Below are 24,822 nucleotides of genomic sequence, written 5' to 3'. Positions count from 1 at the left end.
TGTCATAATACCAGCTTCGGCCATGGGAGGCGGTATGCGGGCAACATAACCGCCAGCCAAACTGCAATACACGTTTCTTGGTTGTTACTCTAGGGTAGACCAACTCACTTTCTGGAGGTATACTGCCTCCATCTTTTATGGAATGTGGAGTATGAATTGATTTTTTGGCGGATTTTACACATGGCACCTTTAACTTATTTTAGGGGTCTTATCAAGACAAATCTCCTCATCACACTGGCAGACAAATTTGCTTGTTTTCAGGATGAGACATCTTAAAAAAAGTCAAGCTCTTCTTAAATTAAGTCAAATGATTTTATGAGAAAGTGCTAGGTAAGTCTCTTCATACTAGGGGTGGGCGATATGGACAAAAAATAATATCTCTATTTTTTTGTGATTTTGACGATAACGATAATTAGTCGATATCCTTTAAAAAAATTTTTTTGTTAAAGTCTGAGTTACTTTACAGCTCATTATTTATGAATAGCATCATTACAATAATAACCAATAACCTAACCTGTGACTTTTTAACCAAATCAACCAATGCATTGTCACTCTGACACATTTCCAATTCTGCCCCCACTTGGGTGTGTGGCAATGACATGGTCTAGCCAGCTACATTAGAGAAGATGAATAGGCCTAACAGTTTCCCAAGAGAAAGTCTGAAGCTGAAGTTCCTTTCAAACCATTACATAGGATTCACTGTAAAACTACAGTGGGCATCGCTTTCAAATGGCCACTTCAGTCGCGCATTACGAGGCGTGAAGCTTTAGTACCACTTTCAGCCACTGTGCGTCGCTCTGCCACTGTACATCGCTCTGCCTGCCGCCCCTTCTGAAAAAGCTCGATTTACCTTGATTTAGGCTACTTGGGTATGGCTTAAGGCTTGACTACACGGTGGTAACGAAAATCGAAATCGAAATTTGCTGTCTACATTATTGTCAGTGTTGGGTTAACGCTAAATATATTTAGGTTTCTAATTGATATTTACACTTCTAACCACCATACATCCATATTTTAAAATGCCCAAGGCAGAAAATACATAAATTAAAAGTAAATTTTCAGCCATGTGCACGTAAGTAAGTCACACATCTGCAGATAATAAGGTGGTGCGCACTTTTTGACGAGTCAGCTGAGAATATGTAGGCTAGCCTTTGATTTCCATGGGGGGGGTCCTTGTTAGTTTACGCAAACCAAGCCAAGAATGCTGATTCTGATTTTGATAATATGATCTGCACAAAAGATAAACTTAGGTAAACAACGATGTCAATATTGTTGTCAAAATCTTAACCCAGATTCGAACTCTTGGACAGGGGACTGGTAACTGCTGTGCAACGGCGGCTGCCATCTGCCGGCCTTCACGCAATGCGCCACAGAAGTATGTGCAGGTGCCCGTTCACGTGCTACTAAACGTCATTAACCACCTTAGTCCAGACTATTGAAGTTTGGAAACCATCATGGTCCAAACTTACAGTACTATGTAAGTACGACAGTTTTGGGAAACAGTCGTAACTTACATGTTGGTTAGTTGTTAGTAGATGCATCCTGTTAGTAAAAAGCTAACCTCCGTAGTTGTACGGGAAACGCACCCCAGATCAGCTTGTAGGCCATTAGCAATCTGTTTATTTTATTTTATGAAGCCTACACAGTAGATCACATGCCACATTCTCACTTTCAATAGACAGATGTAATAGCCATTGGTCAAGTATTGAGTATAAAGCAATTAAGATGGTACCCTATACAAAGAGTACTTCATACTATCATAAAAATTAGTTAAAACGAATAGCATTTTGCAACTTGACAAAACACTGGATTAAATATCGTAGGCACAGGAGAAAACTTGTACATCCATTGGCCTGTGGGGAGATCACATGCCAGTTGCCTCTCCCTTCAGTGCTATGACTCGTTCGGCTGTGAGCTTGTTTTGCCAAAAAAACTCTATTGCAGATATCAATGCGTCTTTGTTCATGGGTTTGGCCTCACAGCAGAGGCTTAGACAACTATGACCCACGTTTTGGTTTCGTAATTTGCCCTACTTATTGACTGCAATGTAGTCAATTGACTGCTTGACAGGTTATTTTTATTTTTCTGTACAATAAACAAATACATCTGCTTTATCGCGCTGAATTACGCACTTGGCCAGCCTATAGAACGGGCACATTTTGGAGAAAATAGAGAATGTACGCACGCAAGTATCTGTAGGCTATTTGTGGCTGGTTACCAGCAAACAATGTTTAATGCATTAACTCAAGACGTCAAACATTTTGTAAACAATACAAACAGAAAGGATGCAGCAGGCAGCATGTAGAAGTCATTTCCAGTGAAACAAAATGCTGAATGAAGCCCAAAGATATGAAGGCATATCTGGCAAGTTGTTATTTTTTGAAGACGTAAATGGTTGGGCTATAGGCCTAGTTTGCAAGAAGGAGACATAAAGCGTGAGCATGCCACACTATCCACAGCTGTGGTAGCGGGGGGTAGGAGGATTACTGTTAGCGCAGGATTTATATAAAATTCTTCAACAGAAGGCCTGCCTCGAATGCAGGATTGCCCAAAAAAAAGGCCTGTGGTTTGCTCAGCCTACAGTAAGTAGGTCTTAGTGAGTTAGGAGTCCTCTAGACTTCTTTTAAGCTGTCTCAGAGGTGGAAAGTTTCGTTCGTTGGGGGCAGGGCCGGATTAACAATTCATAGACCCTTGGGAACAAATGTCTGATGGCCCCCCCCTGCCCCCCAGCCAACGTGAATCGGGCGATCAGTTAATAGGCCTATCGTGAAGATTTGTATTGCCATTTAAGGCACGAGCGCATCTGTGAGGCCAAGCCTCACCAAGTAGCCCGTTTGTTTACAACTAACATTACATTAAACTGCTTATAGGCTATGCTGAAATAGTTTCAACATTTTGAATATCAGTGTCGGGTGAATTAGGAAATGCCATGGCTGAAAGCTGCTTGGGATCCCCCCTGTCAAGCAATAACCATACAAAAAGTTAAAAACGGATGACATGATGCGCGTCACTGACATAATGCGCAAATAATATAGCCTAGATATTCCAATATATTCGAATACATGTGTTTATTTTAGAGGGGATATTCGAACGTCATTTTTGAGCAATTTTGACAGCCCTAGTCCACTGTAGGCTACGCCAATCGTCTATTAACACCTTCCACCTAACCCCGGTGAGTGGGGGTCGCTATAATGCGTGTGAAATAGTACCATTGAGTAGCCTATGCGAAATAGCCTTAAAATCGTTCCGGTGTTGTGTGCCTTCTGGTTTCTCCACCTACTGGTTTCCTTGCGCGTGCATGCGCTGCAGCAGTTGTCAGACATTCACAAACAAGTTGTTTTAGGCGGTTTGAAGTCGCTTTTCATACGCCATGAGCACTCGGCTACATTACAGCCACTCGGACAAAAGACATGTAAAAAAATATATGTTTTGAAAACTAGCATTAAACTGGATTCGATCCCGCAAAAGCAACACATGCATGACTCTCTCCATCCTGATTCCCTACTCTTTGAGCCAACTAATATGTTATGCAAATCAATTAACTATTGTAGGCTACCATTAATTAATAACGTAAGCAACACCCAGGTAACATGTTGTCCAGGCTATCTGAAACAAGCGGTTGCCTCTCATCTACAACATCTGGTTACCTTGGGCTGCTACAGTCGTCAGTACACTGTGCACAGTAGGCCTATGCTACTCTTTGTGGTTGATCAACTAAAAATAAAAGATGTATTTGGTGATGACGTGTTATTGTAGGCCTAGTAGACCTACATTCTGAGAAATTAAATGGTACTAGAAACGATCTACATAGCGTACCAGACCACGATGTCTTCAAGGGTTGAATGAAGGGAGTTTGCTAAAATTAGTGTATTTTTCAAGTCAATAACCATTCTTAATTTTCGAATGTCTTTGTCAGGGAACATCTGACTTTAAAAAATCATAGGCCTGGTAGTCGCTCAGACAAGGAGTTATAAGATAAAGGCAATACCATTTGTGTCACCTAATGCAGTTCAGTGAATTAGCAAGATACCATCAGAAGCCAACAATCATAAAGCACAGTGCGCGTGCGTGCGCGCTCTCCCCTTGCGCATGAAGCTGTCTGCGTGTTGTAGGCTAGATTTGCCTGAGTTCTTTCTATCTGCTTTACTTTTGTGAGTTGCGACCACCTAGGCTATGTTATAGACGTTCTATGAGGTACCAGTGTTTAGCTGTGTCACAAAACAATAAGCTTTGTCAGACTATTTTCAAAATGATATTCAGGGCTATATACATTTTAAACATTCGACCCGACAAAGCCTTGCGTTAATTCTTCAGGTGGGAAGTGTGAGAGAGACGCTCTCATTGGTGGTTAGTATATAGAGTAGGAAATTGACAGCAACATATCCAATCACATTATGAGAGATGCTGAATTTAACATAAACTGCGATGTTTGATTTTAAATTAATGTAAATTTAGCCAGGACTGTAAGCTGGCACACGTGGGTGCTCGATGTTTTCAGTGGGTGCCCGAGAGACGGAGCACCCACGGTATCGGCGCCTATGACAAGCGTATCTTGCGGTTGCATCCATTACAAACAAACATGCAATGTGAACGTCTGGGATTGGGGAGAGCACTAAATGCTCTTCTGAATAAGCACGAAGTCAAGCCTTTAAATGAAAAACACTCTTTAATAATCAAAAAAATAAACGCTAATGAAGTAAACTTGTGACCTTCAAAAATCGTTTATCGCCTGTAACTCCGTGATAACAGGACGTAACAGGAAGGCATTTGGCTGAGCAACGGAGGTTAATACGCTCTATATTTTGTCCAAATGATGTCTGTCTATCATCGTTGCACTCGGAGAAAACCAGAATGTTTAATTTGTCCTGCGTTTCTTCTACGGCTGCAAACGGGATTCATTTGCTGTTAACCAAATATTTCTTTATTAGGGCAGGGCAGGCATATTTCTGGCTATTAAATTATTTCTGAACCAGTCTGCTAAAGTCTGTAGTGAGGTCTGTGTAGGGTTTTCCAGCTCCATTTCTTTTTACGAGACACCCTGCTCACTTGAGACCTCTGCCGGTTGTTGCAGCGTCGTTGCAGCGTCACTGGAAAAATACAAATTAAAGTCGCGTGATGCCTCGCGGTCCGCGCATGGGAAGCTGGCCAAGTCGAAGCACTGCCCACTGTAAGCAGACCAACAGAGTACATATCAGTTATTTACTTCTATGTTTTGTTTAAGAGCACTCATGTAGGCTAGCATTCCAAGTTACAGTAGAAACTAATGAGTTAGCTTATGGCTAATGTATATGAGAAATCCCATAGAGATGCTAACGGTTAGCATAATCGGTAAACGTAGATATTTAGAGCGAACTTCAGTCCATTTACAGTGGGTCCCCGTTAAGTTTGGACGGGTTCCTTCAGGAATCACGATCCCCATTTTCTCAGCAGAAATGGCACAAACTGCAGTTGACACAAACAACCACAAGGTGTCACTTTGGAGTTCTGCCACTACTATTTTTGATGCGTCTTGATGCGCAGTTTCCAAGTCAGTAGAACAATCAGAGAAAGCTGAGCAATTACCAAACATATATGATAATACAATAGTGTGAGTTTATATATCTTATACCCTATTTGTCACGGTTACTTATAGATTTGATAGTGTAACGATAAGCGCATAAGAGCATAAGAGACTTTCAGCGGGGGCACGGAAACTTAATTTGATCACGGTAGTTTAAGCTTACACTTGACAAAACATTCTAATATGAAAATGTAGATGCAATTGTTGTAAAATGGTGCAGCTCCTTTAAGAAAGCACCGTGCAAAAAAGTAGACGTGCTGGAGCGAGTCATATTCAAAATGCAAAAAATAACACCGCAGATAAAACCAATTATCCTCATTCATTGCAACCGCAGCATGCCTGCTTGCCGACGTTTAAACAAAAAAGATATCAAAGCACCTTTTGCGTTTGAATGTAACACGAAAAAATGTTTAAACAGCTGGACAAATGATTTAGCTAATTGATTATAGCCTGTACACCAGCAATTGTTGAACATTTGGAAAAAGATCGCTCAGCTGTTGCCACAGTCACAGGCAATGTAGAAACAACATGAGAGCAGTACACACTTCCCCGAATGTGGATGTTACACTGTCATAATCTACCACCAGCCTTTTGGCAAGTTGAAAAATAGATGACTTCTGTGAAATCTCTGCTTTAAAGCAAGACCTAAATGAGAGGAGTTGTGTTGGGGAATGTCGGTGCAATGTCCATGCTATAATGGTCTGACAAGCGCACTGCCTTTTCAAGCAGTTCATCATCACCTGCGAATTGAAGGATCATAGGACGTAAATACTCAAACACATAACAAGTTTCCCGCATGCTTGCACATCTTTGGGAGAGCTGACTGATTATGATGTCCAGAGTTGCATTAAATACCTGCACTTTGAAGTATCTCTCTGCATCGGTTAAGCGTTCATCTTCCGATAGTTCGTCAAAGTGACGCTTCACTCTCCGTGCTCTAACATTTTCAAATGTACTCTGAACCCCCATTTATTTGCGAGTGTCTGCGCTGTAGCCTTGGCCTGGTCAAAGGCACGCAGGTAGTCAGAAAGGACCGGTATAGAATTTTCCAGCAATTGCATTGCGGGGGTAGTGACGGAGGTCACAGGCTCTGGTGCGACTGCACTTGCTGCACCTACTAGGCCTAGTTACGCCACTGCGTGGAGCACTAATGTGTCTACTGTAAATCATTCATGTGTGAAAGTCATTAGGCTGGAAGCGCTAATGTGTCTAAGCTCATTAGTCTACTTTCAATAGGCCTACTGTACAGCCTGAGAGGGGGAACATAAGCTATAGCCTAGGCTACTGTAGAGTAGGCCTACAGTAGGCTACTGTAGGCTAAACAATCAGTTGTGAAAGTCTGCAACGAAAGTTTCCTAATGGAAGCACTAACGTGTCTATTGAGCGCATTAGCCTACTTTCAATAGGCCTACTGTACAGCCTGAGAGGGGGAACATAGCCTACTGTAGAGTAAACAATCAGTTTACTTAGTTACATTTGTTTAGTTAAATCCAGTTTTCTACTCTATCTCCATGATATGCTTAGCCTATAGAAAGACGAAGTCGGGAAAGTGCTTCAGAGAAAACTTATTTATTGAAATAATGAACAGTCTACATTCTACATTCTACAGTCTAAATTTAAAGCACGTTGAATCCCTGGGAAGATCTGCGTGTTGTGCGGAGGAATTCGTTGATCTTATTGATGCAGTCCTTCAGTTCACTCCTCCCCATAGCAGGGAACTTTCGTTGTAGTGTTGAGACCACAAAGTTTTTCACATTCTGCGGCAGTGCTCGCTTGCCCTTCGCTCCATCCCAGTTGGTGGTTTTGCTCCAGGCTTTATAGTGTTCCTCTGTGACGATGGACCTGAAGAGCAGGCATCCGTATCTGCTAGGGTGACCAGACGTCCCGAAAAATTCGGGACAGTCCCGATATCCAAGCAGTTGTCCCGAATCCCGAATCCTGCCCTAATTGTCCCGAAAATTAAACTTAATCAGAATACTCAGTAGTTATTTTCTGATAAACATTAAAAACTGTCCGTAGAGAGGTTGAGTCGACTGCATGCAGCCCCCGACGGCAGCTAAGTGTCTGGATGCAGCCCCGGCTACTTTGTTTCTTTTTTGACGTTCTATAATTAGGCGCGAATATGCACTGATTTTAGCTCATTTTCATTCATTCCTTGAATGAACCCCAACACGCCGCTAAAAAGCAAAAGCGTCTATGCAGGTACCGGGAGGAGTGGGTGGAGGTACCCATGGATTGACAAAGCCTTAAGCGACGAGATGAAAGCATTCTGCAAAGTGTGTAGAAGAGAGTTTGGTGTTTCTCACGGAGGGGAGGCGTCATGTGTGCAAAAAAAATATTTTCGGCCTAATGTCCGATGTCGTTTTAACATAGCCTAATCTACTTAATCTATACTTAATCTAACAATTATTTTGTATTCTTACTTAATGACCCATAGTTTTGGCAAGGCTTGTTATTAGCGTTAGGGTAGGCCTATTATCCTTATTCTGAAAGGTCTGATTTGCACTGTTACGCAGTCATTGTTTTTTTTTTTTTTTTTTTTTCACAATGACTGTGAGGCAGACTTGATGTTTTGAATAAAAATGTGTTTTGGTACAGGTTTGAAAATTCAATATCTTTTATAATAGTCTATGTAGGCCTACAACCCCCCCACCCCGCGAAAAAAAAAGCGTCCCGAATTTCAGCCAATCTCATCTGGTCACCCTAGTATCTGCCCACTTGGCCGTAGCTCTGTTGGTGAATCTTAGCGTGGTTTTCGGGACCAACATCACGCAAGGTCACGTCTGCGTGTTGACTACACTGCAAAAAATGAATTCTAACCAAGTGTTATTGATCTTATATTAAGATTAAAAAATCTTTTTGGTATTGTTTTTAGTATGAAAAGACTTACCTAGCGCCCTCTCAAAAGATCATTTTGACTTAATTTAAGAAGATTTTAACTTATTTTAAGGAGTCTTATCAAGACAAATTTGCTCAACGCACTGGCAGACAAATTTGCTTGTTTTCAAGATGAGATGTCTTAAAATAAGTCTTTTTTTTTTAAATTAAGTCAAATGATTTCACAAGAAAGTGCTAGGTAAGTCTCTTTATACTGAAAACAATACCAACTAGTTTTTTTTTTATCTTGATATAAGATAATAACACTTGGTTAGATTTTGTTAGATAAGCAGTTTTTGCAGTGTAGGAACTTGGATGCTGTCGTTGAGTGTGACGGAGAGGGCCAATGGAGACATCTGCAAGGAGGACGTTTCTGGAGCTGGTGTCGAGGTGCACCTGGGGATTGGTCTCTCAGGCGTCGAATAACTTCTCTGCTCACGTAGCGTCGCCTGAAGTTCTCCGATTCCAGCTCTCATCTCCTGTAAAATGTCTCTGTGGCTCTCCAAGTGGCTGGTCTCTCGGAGTTGTTGAAGCTCTCGTTTGAGGTTGTTGACCTCCGCTTTCAACCGATCATTCTCGGCGTCTCTCTCGGCTACTCAAGCTTTCTCTGCTGCAAGCTGCGCTGTTCTGTGTTGTAGGCTATGCATTTTTCCGACACTTGGCTGCAAGCTCCCCTCCCCCACCCCCTTCTTTCACAAGCAGTGCAGCTTTCTGAAGCAGTGCCTTTTGAAGCTAATGTAACAAATACCACCAATATTGTTGTGTGGCAATAAAAGTATCCAGGGTTTGCGCAAGTAACCTAAATAGGCCTATATAAATAAATTAAGGACATACAATCCTTAAAGCTTAACGTAGCCTACATGTAGATTAATGTCCCAAAACGTCAACAAGTCGTTTTATGCGCTCATATATGGATTTCTATGAAACGTCACGAAAACATGCGTGCGCAACCAAGAGGCAGAAAGCACCGTAGAACAGAACAGCATAGAGCAATGCAAGAGCAAAAGAATAAAATGATTTTTTGTGCTGACAACTGCACCAATTCGAAATCACGATGGTTAGAGAATGTTAAATATGTTCAATATCCCTAACGGAATGCATGTCTTCGCCAAAAATGACAAAATACGATGTTATGTTAATAATGCAAATGAACGGCACACTTTGAAATATAGTCGGAAATGAGATGTTATCATCATTGAGACAACAGGGGTATACAATAAAATCCGATTGTAGCTTACAGCAGCCGACTATTTAGGTTAAGTTTATAACGTTGTGGACGGCCACCAAGCGTCTTCTGCCCCACGGCTGCGGCACAGTCTTGAGTGACCGGATTCGTTTTCCTTTGTCATATGAATGCTGTCATTTTGTTAACATTACTGTTAAGGAGATGCTGTAGGCAAAGGCTATATTTCAACCTGTGTTTCTGTTGTCCCCATAGGGTTAATTAAGGTAATCTTTTTTCAGGTGCTGTTCATTGCTGATGAAGTGCAGACTGGGTTGGCCCGCACTGGCAGGCGATTGGCAGTTGATCACGAGTCTGTTCGTCCTGACTTGGTGGTTCTTGGAAAGGCCCTGTCAGGTGGAGTTTATCCTGTGAGTACTACACTGATATTATTGTGAAGTTGGAACCCAATATGATGAAAATATGAATAAAAAAAATGTGCAATCTTTTTACAATCGATTAGAATGCATTAAATAGGCTACTGTTCAATGAGAGACAGCCACGATTTTGGGTAATTGACAGCCAATACATTGATATACAATATTTATAACACAGTGTAATTATTGTGTAAACTGTGTAGTTATCCTACCATTACAACAATATTAAATTAAACTCGAAGAGCTGTAAACAGTGTTTTTGAAACGGTGTGTAGCCTACAAAAGCGCATGGAGCTCCAGTGAAATTTTAATTTTGCAACGAGAAACTGTAACACAGTTAGTCTAAGTCCAACACTTGTTTGAGTTTTCTCCCCAGCGTTTTCTCTGGTAGTTCTTCACTGATCTGAGGTAATGAGCAAATTACCTTAAGTAGCCTAGCCTAGGGTCTCGGGAGAATAAAAAAACTAGATGTACCACAGAGCGGTACAAAATATGACCGCCGCCCAGTCCAGCACATTTTTTCCACAAAAATAAATCACGCTGAAAGGCCTATATGATTCTAACTGTCTTATGCATTATCCACACTCAATTCTCACTGGTATCTGCTAGACAACAAGTACCAAAACATGATTAGTTCATAGATTTCACACGTAAAATTCCTTTTATACAACCCCACCCCCATCTTGCCTGTTCATAATTCTGAGAAATTCTTGAATTGTGTGCGTGTACACGTTTATGTTTATGTGTGTGGGTGTGTGTGTGTGTGTGTGTGTGTGTGTGTGTGTGCTTGTGTGTGCTTGCGTACATATGTCTACTGTGTGAGTATGTGTCATACGTATGATTACTGTGAATGTATGTGTGTGCGTGTGTATCAGTTTATGCACCTGTGTGCACATGGAATGGGTTAACATGACCCCTGGAGGCAAACATACGGAAAAAAATTGGTCATCCAAGGCCCTACGGTTCTCAAGATATTCACAGAAAACTGTGTCTGCCCTACCCTCCTTTCGGGGGGTCCAGTACAGCGGGGGGGCTACAGATCAAAACAAAAAACAATGGTTCCATGCTATCCATGTGGGGTTATATGCCCACCAAGTTTCGTATACCCTGGTCTTTCAGTGTCCCGGGAATCCTTGTTGGTGTACGGTCACTAAATGTACACATAAATTATTTTATTGTAAGGCCCCCCATGAACGAAAGTCCACAAAACTTGGCATGCATTCGGAGGGTGTCATAATGATCCTACACTTTCAATTTCGTGCAGTTTTGACCATGTCAGCCAGAGATATTGTGATGAAAACACCTAATTTTTTGCTTTTTAATTTTTAACTAGGTGGCGCTATACATGAAATAAGTGGTAATGGAATGGGTTGACATGTCTCCTTAAGACCAACATACAAAAAAAAGGTGGACCTCCTAGGCCCTACGGTTCTCGAGATATTCACAGAAAACTGTCTCCGGCCACCTACAGGCCAGTTGGTGTATAGTAACATAAATTAATTTATTGTGTGGCCCCCCATTAACGGAATTCCACGAAACTTGGCGTGCATTCAGAGGGTGTCATAATGATCCTACACTTCCAATTTCGTGCAGTTTTGACTATGTTAGGTCACAGATACCTGCGATTACAACACCTCATTTTTACTTTTTTGTGTTTAACTAGGTGGCACTATACATGAAATGAGTGGTTATGGAATGGGTTGACATGGCCCCTTGAGATCAACATACAAAAAAAATGGTCCTCCTAAACCTTACGGTTCTCGAGATATTCACAGAAAACGGTGTCTGCCCTACCCTCCTTTCGGGGGGTGCAGTCCAGCGGGGGGGCTACAGATCAAAAGGAAAAACGATGGTTCCATGCTATCCATATAGGGTTACATCAGGGCTTGAAATTAACGATGTCCCGACGTCCCGGGGACCATAAAAAATGCTTCCGGGACACAATAGAATGATGTCTGGGACAACTCTGGGACAGTAGAAAAAATGGCAAAGCAAATTTCAAAATAGGTACTTTTTTCCTAAACTGTTTACATGGGAATCTAAACGTATCTTTCTCGTCTTAATAAAATGATACAAAATTTGACCTGGCGTGGCGGGCAGCTGGCAAAAGCAGCGTTAGCCAGCTGATCTGTAAAGAAGCGGTTTTGTACACGCAGCCTTACAACACTGTTTAGGCTACTGCTCTTCAAATCACTGTTGGCTACAATGTTATTTTTGGTACAAATATAGTAAGATACCCAAATGGGCTGGGTGCTTGCGTTTCCTTAGGAATCCGCCATATTGGTTAAATGAATATTAAGTGACTCATAGGCCGACACAAAAATAGGGCACAGGCGGTAGGCCTAATGGGTCACTTTCCGATATAGAGGTTAACTTACCTAACTAGCAGGCAGGTAAATGGCATTTGTTTTCATGACATTGTGAACATTTTTACTGATAGTGCAGGCCTAAGGTTACACTGGTGTTCTAAAAAAACGAGATGACGGCCCTCTCTGACTACGTGTTTTCTGTCAGTGACAGACAAACGTCACCAATATCATGCTGAGCTAAATAGCCTAGGCCTACCGCAACTGCGATTTGACAAAAAGATAGTGTTGCAAGGTAGCCTATAACAATGAAAACAGTTATTTAAGTTAGCATTTGACATTTCGCTGTGGCAGTTCTAAGGCTAGGGGTGTCCAAACTACGGCCCGCCGCGCACTTTAATCCGGCCCGCCGAGCATTTATTAGTTTATCATAGATCCGGCCTGCCACGCACTTTAAACCAGGCCGCTCGCTATTTTTTCCAGCAATAGACAACGTTGTGGGTAACTTTAGGCTACTGCAAACTGCTTTACACTCTTCTTATAGAACGTTTACAATGTCAAAACAGCTTGTTACATCGAGATACATAGTTGCAGCAGATCTAACTACGCTTTGCTACTTAATTTAATTGGGAACGCATTTGACTGCGCACAAGAGGGCGAGAGCGTGGCAGGAGAGTAGCCTATCTGACAGCTTTGTGGTAATTTCCCACACTACTTATTGTTTCTACCGAGATCTGTGGCCATGACCTCACACCAAACTGACATTGAAATTAAAGACACGTGAAAATAGATTATTGACGGAATGTTTTACAACCCTGTCTGTCAAAACGATGGACAATGAATGTCTAGTGCAACCTCAAAAAAGAGCCAAAAGCGCAATCTCTGAAAATAAGTGTTGCGTGAAACAGCAGATGATTAATGTTAATAAAAATGGTCTTTAATAAACTGTTCAGAACTGACATGGTGGACCAGAACGAGTTAATTAAGTGATGCAAGTTACTGATCATTATGCTGTTTATTATGTAGAATGGGAAAAAACAAGAACTTGAATTTGGGACACTGGTGTTTAAGTCCGGGACAGTGCCAAGTAGAATTCGGGACAGCTGCGGGACCCTGAGAAAAAAAAGTTAATTTCGAGCCCTGGGTTACATGCCCACCAAGTTTCGTCTACCCCAGTCTTTCAGTGTCCCGGGAATCCTTGACGGAAATTTGGACATGCGAAAAAGAAAAAAAAAAATCTGACTAAACCTATATGACCGCCGCTTCGCTGCGCGGCGGTCATAATAAGTTGAAAAGTTTTCTTACATCTCTTATGGTGGGCATGTTAAGTTAACCGTAGCACTACCTACACAGTAACCCCATGGTAATGCGAGTGTTAGTGTTAATTTTGTCACCTATTTTTAATTTAGTCTTTTGACGAAATGTCCTTTTTAGTCTCCGTCATATTTAGTCATTCAAATATCATTTTTGTTAATCAAGTTTTAGTCGACTAAAGGTCTCGTCATTTTAGTCTAGTTTTAGTCAAAAGAAAACTAAAAGTATCTTCGTCTTAGTCAGTTTTAGTCAACACATTTTAGTGTTTTTTTTTTTATAACAAAATAGTGTTTCACACATCTCAATTTTCCAACAATATTGTGTGTCCACAGGGCTACTCGTCTGTTATAATTACTCATTCTGATTTTTTGTCAGTCAGTATGTTTACATGCACAGGTAAGTCGAGCTACAGTTATAGCTCGGCTGGGATTTGACCATAGACAGTAAAAGATTTGACTGGACCACTGTCATATTCGTAGACCAGTGTTTCTCAAAGTGTGGTCCGGGGATCACTGGTGGTCCGCAAGCTATCCCAAGTGGTCTGCGAGCAGACGTGGTAAAATATAATATAGATGAGTTGTTTGCAATATTGAACCAACTTGTATGTAAAAACAGTTCTGCAACACTGTCTATGTAAGATATGCCAGTTTAAATCATACAGTATGAATCCACACAATAAGCAAAGTGCAAAGACAATAAGCAAGGTGGTTCAGTGAGTAAGCCTATTGTGTAGACTAATTATAGGCTACTGTTGAAGTAGGTCTAATCTTTTTTTTTTTTTTAGCTAGGGTTAGTTAAGTGGTCCTGAAACTGAAAAAGTTTGTTGAGAAACACTGTCGTAGGCCAAAGTATTAATGTTTTACTCCGCCTCGCTAGATGGCGATATGCGCCCAAACACAACACATTCCCCAAACAGACTCTCCATCTTAGCCATAGCTAACTTACTAGCGAACTTTCCATATTAGCTTACTTGCTAGCAAACTTTGCATCATCAGCCTAACTAGTTAAATAGTTGACATTACATGATGAACATTTTGGACATTGGATGGACATTCTGGAGGATGTTAATTTGTATGAGAGAAGCTTCAACTTCTGGCTATGTAGCATTGTGGAATAAAGCTTAGGTAGTTATCTTGCTAACTCTGGCAGAAATCTCCAGTGTTCTTGTTCCATGTAGTTTCGTGTTGCAGCCACAGGATTTCAGCAACAGCATGTAGACTAGCCTACAGGAAAGCTGTTGCGTATGAACTCGATGAATATTTTGAAAACGTAACAGCTAGATATTCTGTCTTCTCATTTTGTAGATGAAAATGAAGAGAGATTTTATCTTATTTTTTATTTCATGCAAAACATTTTAGTCTCGTCTTTTTTCGTCAACAATAATGCATCTTAAGATGGCCTTAGTCAGTGTTTCAGGACATTACTGCCGTCTCGTCTTAGTCATGAAAAAAAAGGTCGTTGACGAACATATTTCCTCTCGTCTCGTCTGACGAAATTAACACTACGAGTGATCATAATAAAATATAAAACGTGATGTAGTCCTTCGATAAATAACCAGGCTATGAACTCGTACATGAACAGCATTTTGTCATCGTTTGTCATTCACAGTGCTGTGAATTAAGATGCTAGGCTAAAGAGCTTGAGATTCAGACAGATGAACCTGGAAATGGTTGTGCTCATCATAAAAAAATAGCAATTTGATCAGTGATCATGCATAATATCATCGCAAGCTTGAAGCTTTCTGGGGATGGGGATTTTACACAATCCTTCACTGTGTGCCCTGCTGTGTTAATATGACCGTGCTGATGCTAACAGCTGCAGCTTTCCTCAAATCTATAGTTGTCATGCATATTAGGCTAGCTTTTGCCAATGAAAATGAATGCAAAATAAAAACCAAAACAGTCCTGCTCCTAACTGAAGAAACGTTTACGTTACCAACAATGTTAACAAACTTGGCTTCACTGCTGCAAACAAAGTTGGCTGTAAATATGCTTCGCCATATTTAACGAACCAGCTAGCTTTGTGATAACAAAATCTTTACCTTTTATTTGTTTAGTCCACTGAAAGTTATCCACATATCAAACGATTAAATCCACAGTTATGGAGGAATTGTTTTGGGGAAGCAGTTGCACTATATCCCACTTTTGCTGCCCTCAAACCACTTAAATCCATAGCCTAGATGAGCATTATGCATAACGTTACAACTTGACATGATGGTAAAGCTAAATGCCCAAGAAACATCAAGTCATAAAAGTTGTACAAAAGCAAAAACTTGTTAATGATTCGTGGTGTAGCCTAGTGCTGCCTAATTGAAATTCGATAGGCAAGGGTTATTTTATATTAGACTATTACGTGTGGCACATTTATTGGGCTTTTAGCCTCTTTTATTTGATAAGGAACTGATAAAAACTGAGCAACAGAAAAGCTGTCATAGTCGATAGGCCTACATAAATAGTTTATTATTATAATTAGGCTATTAATACTTACTTTACTACTATTACTGTTGTTATATTATTCGGATTAGCCAATAATGTAATTCTGAGTCTGAAATGTTGGCTACAAACAGTCTATACTGTTGTAACTGCACTGCTGCTATTATTTATTGTTAACTTCCGGGAACTATTTGAGGCTTCCATGAGCTGCCATTGTTGGAAAAAAATGGAACATTAGTGTCAATGAGGAGGAGGCTGCGGTCCTTCAATGTGTGCAGTAAGCTCCTCAGGATGTTCTACCAGTCTGTTGTTGCCAGCGTCCTCTTCTATGCAGTAGTATGCTGGGGAGGAAGCACAAGGAAGAAGGATGTGGGGCGAATTGACAGGCTGGTAAGGAAAGCTGGCTCTGTAGTGGGAGCTGAACTGGAGTGCATCACTTCACTATCTGACAAAAGGACCCTGAACAAACTGATCAACATCTTGGACAATGAGTGTCACCCACTCCACAGCACTATTGTTAAGCAGAAGAGCCTGATCAGCTGGAGACTTCGCTCACTGCCTTGCACAACTGACAGACTGAGAAAGTCATTTGTCCCCAGGGCCATTGAACTGTTCAATGCCTCACTTAAGGGAAGAGGAGAGAGAGACTTCTCTGCATAGTCTGTCTGCCTCTTCACCCCCTCCATGTTTGGTACTGTCTGTCCACTAGCCACTTGTACCACTGTCTTTATGCCTCACTGTTTGCGTGCTAAATTAGCACATATGCATAACCCCCCCCCCCCCTCCATGCCACAGCCGAACTGTGGCCACACTTAAATAGTTAAATATATAGACTTTACTTTACTTTATTTCTGCATTGTTGCACTGTTGACTTACTCATTTGCACTATCACCATGACCACTATCACCATTGCGCTACCACCATGACACTCATTCACACAGAGCACCTTAGAGCACCTTACCATACCTTACTATGCACAGAGAATCACAGGCTCAGTCCCTGCCTCAGTCATTGCAAGCGCCTCTGATTTATTAATCACCACTCTGTGGATACTGTTTTTAGAATTGATTTAGATTAAGTGTTAGTATAATTAGTATTTTTGTAATTGGGTGGATGACAAATAAGCCTGAAAAAAGGAATTTAAAAAAACTTCAAATATCATCCCTAAAAAGTGTTTATATGTGTTGCTGTATCTCTAAACTTGACTAATATACGTTTTTAAAAAAAAAAAAAAGAAGTGAAATATATATTTATATGTCAATTTGTCATGTTAGTGCCTAAAATTGTCATATGGTGTGACGTGAAAATAATTTGAAATAAAATGAAAATTAGATACTTTTTTCTACTTTAATTTATGTCACTGTACATTTTAATCACGTTTGCTTTGATTTGCATCAACATTTCCTTGTGAATATTTAGAAGAAAAACTTAAAATTTAACAAGTTATTTTGTCAAGGTGGAGAATGCTCCTAACTGTAACCAGATATTTTAGCTTAATTCTGATATTTCTTGTAAGAACTCACTCAAAATTCTTGAGGTTCTTGCAGATACCATTTCCTTTGTGTGCTATTGATGTTTTAATGATTTTTCAATTATAAAGTCTTTTTTGTGACATTATTTAATGTCACACCAAATGACATGGTGTCACGCCATATGATGAACTGCACCACTCCACCATGTGTCAGAGCAAAACAGGGTTTTTAATGACAATAAAATCATTAACAATGAATTTTGAAGTCACTCTATGAATGGTGTATGCGTGTAACAGCAAAATAGATGAAAGTTTAGTATTTATTTTTTAAACTTACATGGCATGGTAACATAAAAGAAAAAAGTATGAGAAATATGAATTGTACAGATACATTTTTTTCCCAATTATCACAGATTTAACAAAAAACATATAATATCTGAATTTAAAACATGTTTTTACAAGAACTTTTATGTAAAAATGCAATTTGGTCATATGGTGTGACAGAAATGTCATATAGTGTGACTTGAAAAAAGCTGTCACACCATATGATGCAGCGTCACACTATATGACATTTTGACAGTTAAGCTAATTTTCTAGACAGTTAAATACAGCTAACTATTATTTAGCATGCAACTGACCACATGGCAGCAGTGCTTTTTAAGAATTCATGAAGAATATTTGTGGAAAATAGCTACTTTTTAGGCAAATGATGTCACACCATAAGACACTAAAATTTGGCCACGATTGATGATGTCCAATTCAAAGCTTTTTATATAAAAATCTAAAAAGCAGAACTCACCTCTTGACCATGCCAATTACTCCTGACATTCTATTGTTACTTCCTGATTAAGCAGGGTCCTCTTCACAATAATAATGTCCAAATGAATGCCCAGTCAAAACATACAATATAGTGTCACGCCATATGACAACCATTTTATGGACAAAATATATTTGATTATAACTTAGTTGGACAGCATGCATAAACATCAAAACTTTCTGTGGTTGTAAAAAACATCCAATTATTTTATATGCATGGTAAAACTTTAAAGTAATTATACTTTTTATGGATATACACTCTTTTTAGGAAGTTCGCACACATGGTGGACAGTCGCACCATATGACATTTTTTATGTTTGGATGATTATTTTAAGTCAAAAGTGAAATACAAATCCAATAAATTTAATATGACAGAACTTGAACCTACCAGACCTACAACATTTCCATATCAATTCTTAACAATTGCCATTTTTTATAAGTGTGTGACACATGGACAGTCTGAATTCTGCTATTTGTCATCTACCCACTTTGTATTTTAGTATATTTTTATATATTGTATTAAGTGTTAGTATAATTTGTATTTTAGTATATTTAGCATATTCTTGTCAGTCAGAGCATTCTGCATGTTTACCAATGTTAAAGCTAAACTGAATCACATTCATGTCATATGCAAACAGTGTTTCCCACAGAATTGAATTCTATTTGTGGTGGTAGGTTTGCAGAATTAACTTGAATGCAACCGTTTTTAACACATTAGCGCAGCGTGGTTATGATGCTAACTAGATTTAAGCACAATTTAGTAGAACCTGTAAAAATCATTGTGTGGTGGTCAATGTTGATATTGTGGTGGGCTGCATACTTCAGGGTTTCCCACAGGAAATGTGTTAGTCAAGGTGGTAGGTCGTAGGTCCCGGGGGGGGTGGGGGGTCTGGTATCGGTTGCTGTCGGTGGGGGGGTGTGGGTGTTGGCGTCTTGTTTGTGCGATACACTACAGTTGTTACATTATAAATAAATAACCAGCTTCTCAAAATAACAGTTAACAAAGTAACAACACCAAACAAACTATACAACAGTATACAAATATTTCAAAATATTTGTGTAATTTGTGCAATTTTAACAAAGACTATTACAAACTATAGAACAAGTGCAAAAGAGTGCAAAACAACAAAATGTGCAAATGTGATCAGTCACTACTTATGGCAGAGCTGATAGCATTGTTACAAGCCATCCTCCTTGGCTTTAAAAAGATCATTTCAAGGGCCCTTTGGTAATTGCACTGTTTTACTATTGGACCATTAATGCTTATCTTCATGCAGGCTGTCAGACTGTTGACCTGCAGCCTGTTCCGCAAGTCTGTCCTGATCTATACACCAAGAGTGAATGAAGTTTAGATCATTTTATAGTTTTGTGTAATATGGATGGAATTTGAGCGCGGAGCGCTTTTTAATTTAGAGGCCGGAGTGGCCACTCTGTTCCGCTCCCATACCGCTCACACCACGAGTCTGAGGCATGCCCACTAATAAAACCAAGACCGTTAAATTTCAAAGATATTGGCCATATAGCCTAAGTTAGTTGATGGGGATGGAGTTAGCTAAATAATTTAGAAAGCATACGCGTAGGCACGGATGGGCCTGGACGGGCCTAGGCCCGTCTATTGTCAGTCTTGCGCGTCCGATTAGACGTGCAAGTCAACACTGTGCTGAGAGCAGATGGCTGTTTACTCGGCCGCTTCTCCAGTCAAATTCGCGTCAGGTCAATTTAGCTCTCCGGTACCAAAGAAGTAAGAGCAACGGCAATATATTTCACTCAGAACATTTATTTTAAAAGACTGCAACACTGATGGTGCAACAACAAACAAGCTTGGCAACGTTAACTAAAGGGATCAGTCGGGATTAATTGCCAAAAGAACGAAAATGACAAATCACACAGTCGGCTAAATATTTTAAACTTGCGCCAAACGGATGAACCTAGCATTGGTGCGTCGCATAAATTAAAACACAAATTGAAGCAACAACTTGATCATTGGACAACCCTACCACTAAACCTTTCCATAGGCCTGCAACGTTTATGACATAAAAAATGGAATATGAACGCATTTCATCACACCTGACAATTAAACGGAGCTGTGGCTGTTCGTGATTTGACTGATTCTTGATAACGAGGAGCGAGATATTTGCACCGCTCAGCTCCGCTCACTAGCTCTGATTCGGAGGCATATCACATATGTAAAGATTATAAAATCTGATTATTTTTCGATGTATGACACGTTTCTTCTTATTTTTAATGTCTTCTGCGGAGAAGGGAGATTGGCGCTTGGTCATGGTTTGGAATGAAAGGGAGAAAACAGGACAAAGTAACATGTTTTTTTTTTTTTTTAACTGAACATTTTTGAAGTCATCCATAGTTTATCACTTAATGTTATCCCATCCCATGTTGAACTCATGTTGAAATGCATATCAGACTAGCTTGCCAGTTCACATTAGCTAAATCGCTAACTAGCTAACAGATAGCTACTTAGACTTAAATTAATGCTGCTGATACTCCTTCAACTAAGCTAGATTTGTCCATTAAGCATGTGGGCCACTTCAATCGCTTTCTTGTGAACTACAATGGGTAAAAAACAGATAAATGCTTATCAAATACACATCACACATGTTGCTCTTAGGAGGTACAACCGTTACCAAAAATGGGGAGCATACCCATGTTCCCAGGGCCCTGTGTTCCATAATCCCCCAGTTCAATTTTCTAACACACAGTGGCTGAATCTAAATGTACCCCCTCACAGATTTTGATTCCGGCAAACTTGAGGGCTTAGAAATTGTGAAGTGCACGAGTGCTCTCTCACACCCTTTGCCCTTTCCATAAGTCTACATTTATGCAGACTTTACCCAAAGGTAACCAACAATTCATAATTCATAAAACACAGGGTTACCCAAAGGGATGCTACACATTTTTGGTGTTGTCAATTTAACAATATGTCACAGGTGATGTGCCATTCCTGTTATTAGCAATTTGAACCCTTACAGCCTCTCAAACTCCATCACTTATCAATGGATGTTAAGCTTTTAGGGTTCAGTACTTAGGCCCATTGACATACTGTAAATAATTAATATGGATTTAATGTATATTAATTAATAACACTAAGAAGATAGGACCCCGGGTACATTGGACCATCTAACTGGGCAACATAGGACCCTTTTTCATGTTCCTATTACCTACCATGTTAATCTGGGGAACGTAGGATCCTTGGAATATAGGATCCTGGGAACATTAGGTGTCGCCACCTGGCATCATAAAGTGGGTGGCGGCCATGTTGGACGTATGCAAAAGAGAACGTAATCTAAACCCTATTAGAAAGTCAGTTTCTGGTTTAGTATAACTTCTTTATTAATAATACATTCTTTGATCAAAAACTATTATAGGCCTACACAGTTGCCATAATAGTCCAGACAAAATAAAGATATGCAGTTTTATAGATTATTCATTATCAAGGAGAGCTAACTTTAAAACTGACTGAGGAGTGGAGCAGTCGGTCAGACATGTCCATGGCAAAATCGAGCCTATGATGAACCTGTTAGTCTTAACTTTTCTGTGAGTAGTCTAATTAGGCTATTATTCTATCCAATTTTAGTCATATATTCCCTGGCACTAGTTGAAATAGTAAAATTACTGTTGCGTATACGGTTGCCCTAATCGTCCAGACAGGGATAGGCTACGCATGTTACAAATTACCCTGTCTGAAAGGCTCATCATGTTATGTTGAATCTCCAACACAAACACAATCATCTTTAAATTATTCATGAACGTGTCATTACTTCGAAACTCATCATCACTCATCACATAAGCACCATAATCACTCTCTTCAAAATGTAGCACACAATTTCACAAGATGGCCAAATAAATGACAGAATTTACAGTGTCTGGTGGTTCTTGGATCACGGAGGTGCAGAACGATTGACTACAGTGTGCCAAACTTGTGAATCTAATTGTAACATAAACCACAACTGGCTTAAATGAACACAATAAGTAGGCTTTGCATTTTGAAATTGTTGTTAGAGCTAATTTATCAGCATCAATTAGCATCCCGTGCCAGTGGCCACAGTGTGCCACACTTTAACTTTACTTCACATCAACAGATAGCAACTTGCAAACTTTTTTCAATGGTAAACCTATGTCTCTGGCTTACAGTTGGCTATAAAGCAAGTCTCCACCTGTGATGTTGATTACTTCCTACTCTAGTAAGAGACAGTTTTGAATGAAAGTCTGGCACGTCTGATTTACGTTTACAGTTACCTTTATTTAGTAGCTTAGGCCTACTGTCCACCAAATGAAGACCGCAGCATAAGCAGCATAAACAACCAGCAACTGTGTGTCCTATTGTAGGCCTATTCATTTTTATAACCAACAAATATATAGTTGGGCAAGTTATTTAAATTATCTTCATCTATATAATGCTGCCCTATGGAGCACAGTTACCAGCAATAATATTCAATACTCCCAAGATGGCGCACATTCGGAAATTCATGTTTATGACGTTAAATTTATGATGGTGGTGGCGACACCTGATAGGACCCTCTAACTGGAGAACATAGGGCCCTGGGAACATATGACCCTGGGAACATGGGACCCTTTTTCATGTTCCATATTACCTAGCATGTTAATCAGGGAAACAAAGGACCCTGGGAACATGGGGTCACACAACACACTTGTCACATGATGTCTGAAGCAGAGTCCTACACGGGTCCATTTTTGGAGACCCACCCGTCCCCGCAAAGTTCAGCACCAGATCAGACCCGTGATGATATCAAAATTAAATCTGCACCCGCCCAGAGCCATTAATATTTGGCCCGTTACCCGACCCGTGCCCGTGATAATCACGCACAAGCTAAAATCATTCCGATTAAAGTGCTTTATTTTTATCTCGCATCTCTCAACATCACAATATAGGCTCTCTATAGGCTAATGAAATAGCCTAATGCAGTGTTTCCTCTAGGATTGTTTTAAGCAGTGGGGGCAGGCCTGTCCGAATATCCAGATTTACAGTAAATCCAGAGATGGATCCAAACCATTCTATTAATGACAAGAGAGATGGAATTGATGTCTGTGTCTTAGAGATATACAAAAGCATATAATCTGCATACAGGGAGAGATGGTGAGTTGTTCCATTGACAACTACAGGGGCTATACTAGCCTTATGCTTTGTCTTATGTTAATTGCTAGCGGCTCTATCAGGGGCAGCCCTGTCGGGTTCCACTATGAATTTGGAAGGGTGGAGAAACGGTTTGGTTGGTTATGACTGAGGCTGTGGGTTGAGCATATATTGTCTCTACCCATTTCCTGAACTACCTGCATGTAAGGCCACTCAACCTGGTCAAATGGATCTAAGGAAATAATGACAGCTTCAGTGGAGTGTTTACTATACAAGACATTGAAAAGACTACATAAATTAAAATGTAGTTGTCTCCCTGGCATAAATCCAGTCTGGTCTGCGTGCACAATGCTACATATATATATCTTCAACCTGTCTGCTAGAATCTTCCCTATGATCTTAGTTTCAACAGGCAGCAGAGAAATTGGGCGGTACGAAGATACTAATAGGGGGTCACGACCAGGCTTCGGAATAGGATTGCAAAGGGGCGGAAAATTTCCGGTAAATTTCCGGAAACTTACTGGAAACTTTCCATGGGAAGTTAAGCTGGGGAATTTTGGAAATATTCCAAATTGGAAACTTTAATGGAATTAAAGGAAATTATGGGAATTAATGGGAATTTACAGGAATTAACTTTGAATTCCTACTTTTTCATATACAAACATTAACATTTTGTTTCATAATAACCGATATGATTTGTTTGTTCATATTTTTGCTTAGCTTAGCATACAAAGCTAGCTACCATGCTAGCGGGAATCCCATTCTCTGCCTATGGTTTACTAGCGTGCTAAGCTAGCAACACTAAAACCCCTGAACTGCCCAAGATACACCACGCCACTCAAAAATCCGATTAGTTGGAACATTAACTATCTTGACAATTAGTTTGTTCAGTTAGAATCCCAGAAAATGGTAAAACAAGTAAAAATAAAAAACATAACATACCACCCCAACCAAGTTGTCAAGCTTAATCAGACAGATTAATCATCCCATTACAGTTTAATTACAGTGCAAAATGACGTTCACCAATTTGAATGAGGACAAAAGTGACGACAAGCCCATAACTGGGCAACTCTGTTCGCAAACTTATCCCAGTTTCACACCAGTTATTCCCACAAGATGACGTTTTCACTGGGAATTTATTTTCCCCATGCACATGAATGCACCATAGGTTTCCTTTATGTCTAGTAGCCTATGCTGATTGCTGTGTGCATGGGATTGACGTACTGTATGTGCAGGGAAATTTGACTGAAATTGCATTAAATCAGGTTGTTTTAACTAGTATTATGCTGCAAGATGGGGTTTTGTCCACTACATTTAAGTTCCCTGTTATAGACTAA

General features: G+C 40.1%; 2 protein-coding genes across 5 annotated transcripts in view; both read left to right on the top strand.

Annotated features, from left to right (window-relative positions):
- bub3 (BUB3 mitotic checkpoint protein) overlaps positions 1 to 24,822 on the top strand; it is a 234,451-nt gene that overhangs the window by 51,970 nt on the left and 157,659 nt on the right. The gene's annotated exons all lie outside the window — the stretch shown is intronic.
- Positions 1 to 24,822, top strand: part of oat (ornithine aminotransferase) — a 115,534-nt gene that overhangs the window by 52,033 nt on the left and 38,679 nt on the right. For all 4 annotated transcript variants that reach the window (XM_042082914.1, XM_042082912.1, XM_042082913.1 and 1 more), the window contains one exon: positions 9,902 to 10,030. In XM_042082914.1, the coding sequence (XP_041938848.1) occupies positions 9,902 to 10,030 (129 nt within the window). The remainder of the gene's footprint in view (positions 1 to 9,901; positions 10,031 to 24,822) is intronic.

Source organism: Alosa sapidissima, chromosome 24, assembly GCF_018492685.1.
Source record: "Alosa sapidissima isolate fAloSap1 chromosome 24, fAloSap1.pri, whole genome shotgun sequence".
NCBI classification, from domain to species: domain Eukaryota; kingdom Metazoa; phylum Chordata; class Actinopteri; order Clupeiformes; family Clupeidae; genus Alosa; species Alosa sapidissima.
This window is presented reverse-complemented; position numbering and strand designations above follow the sequence as displayed.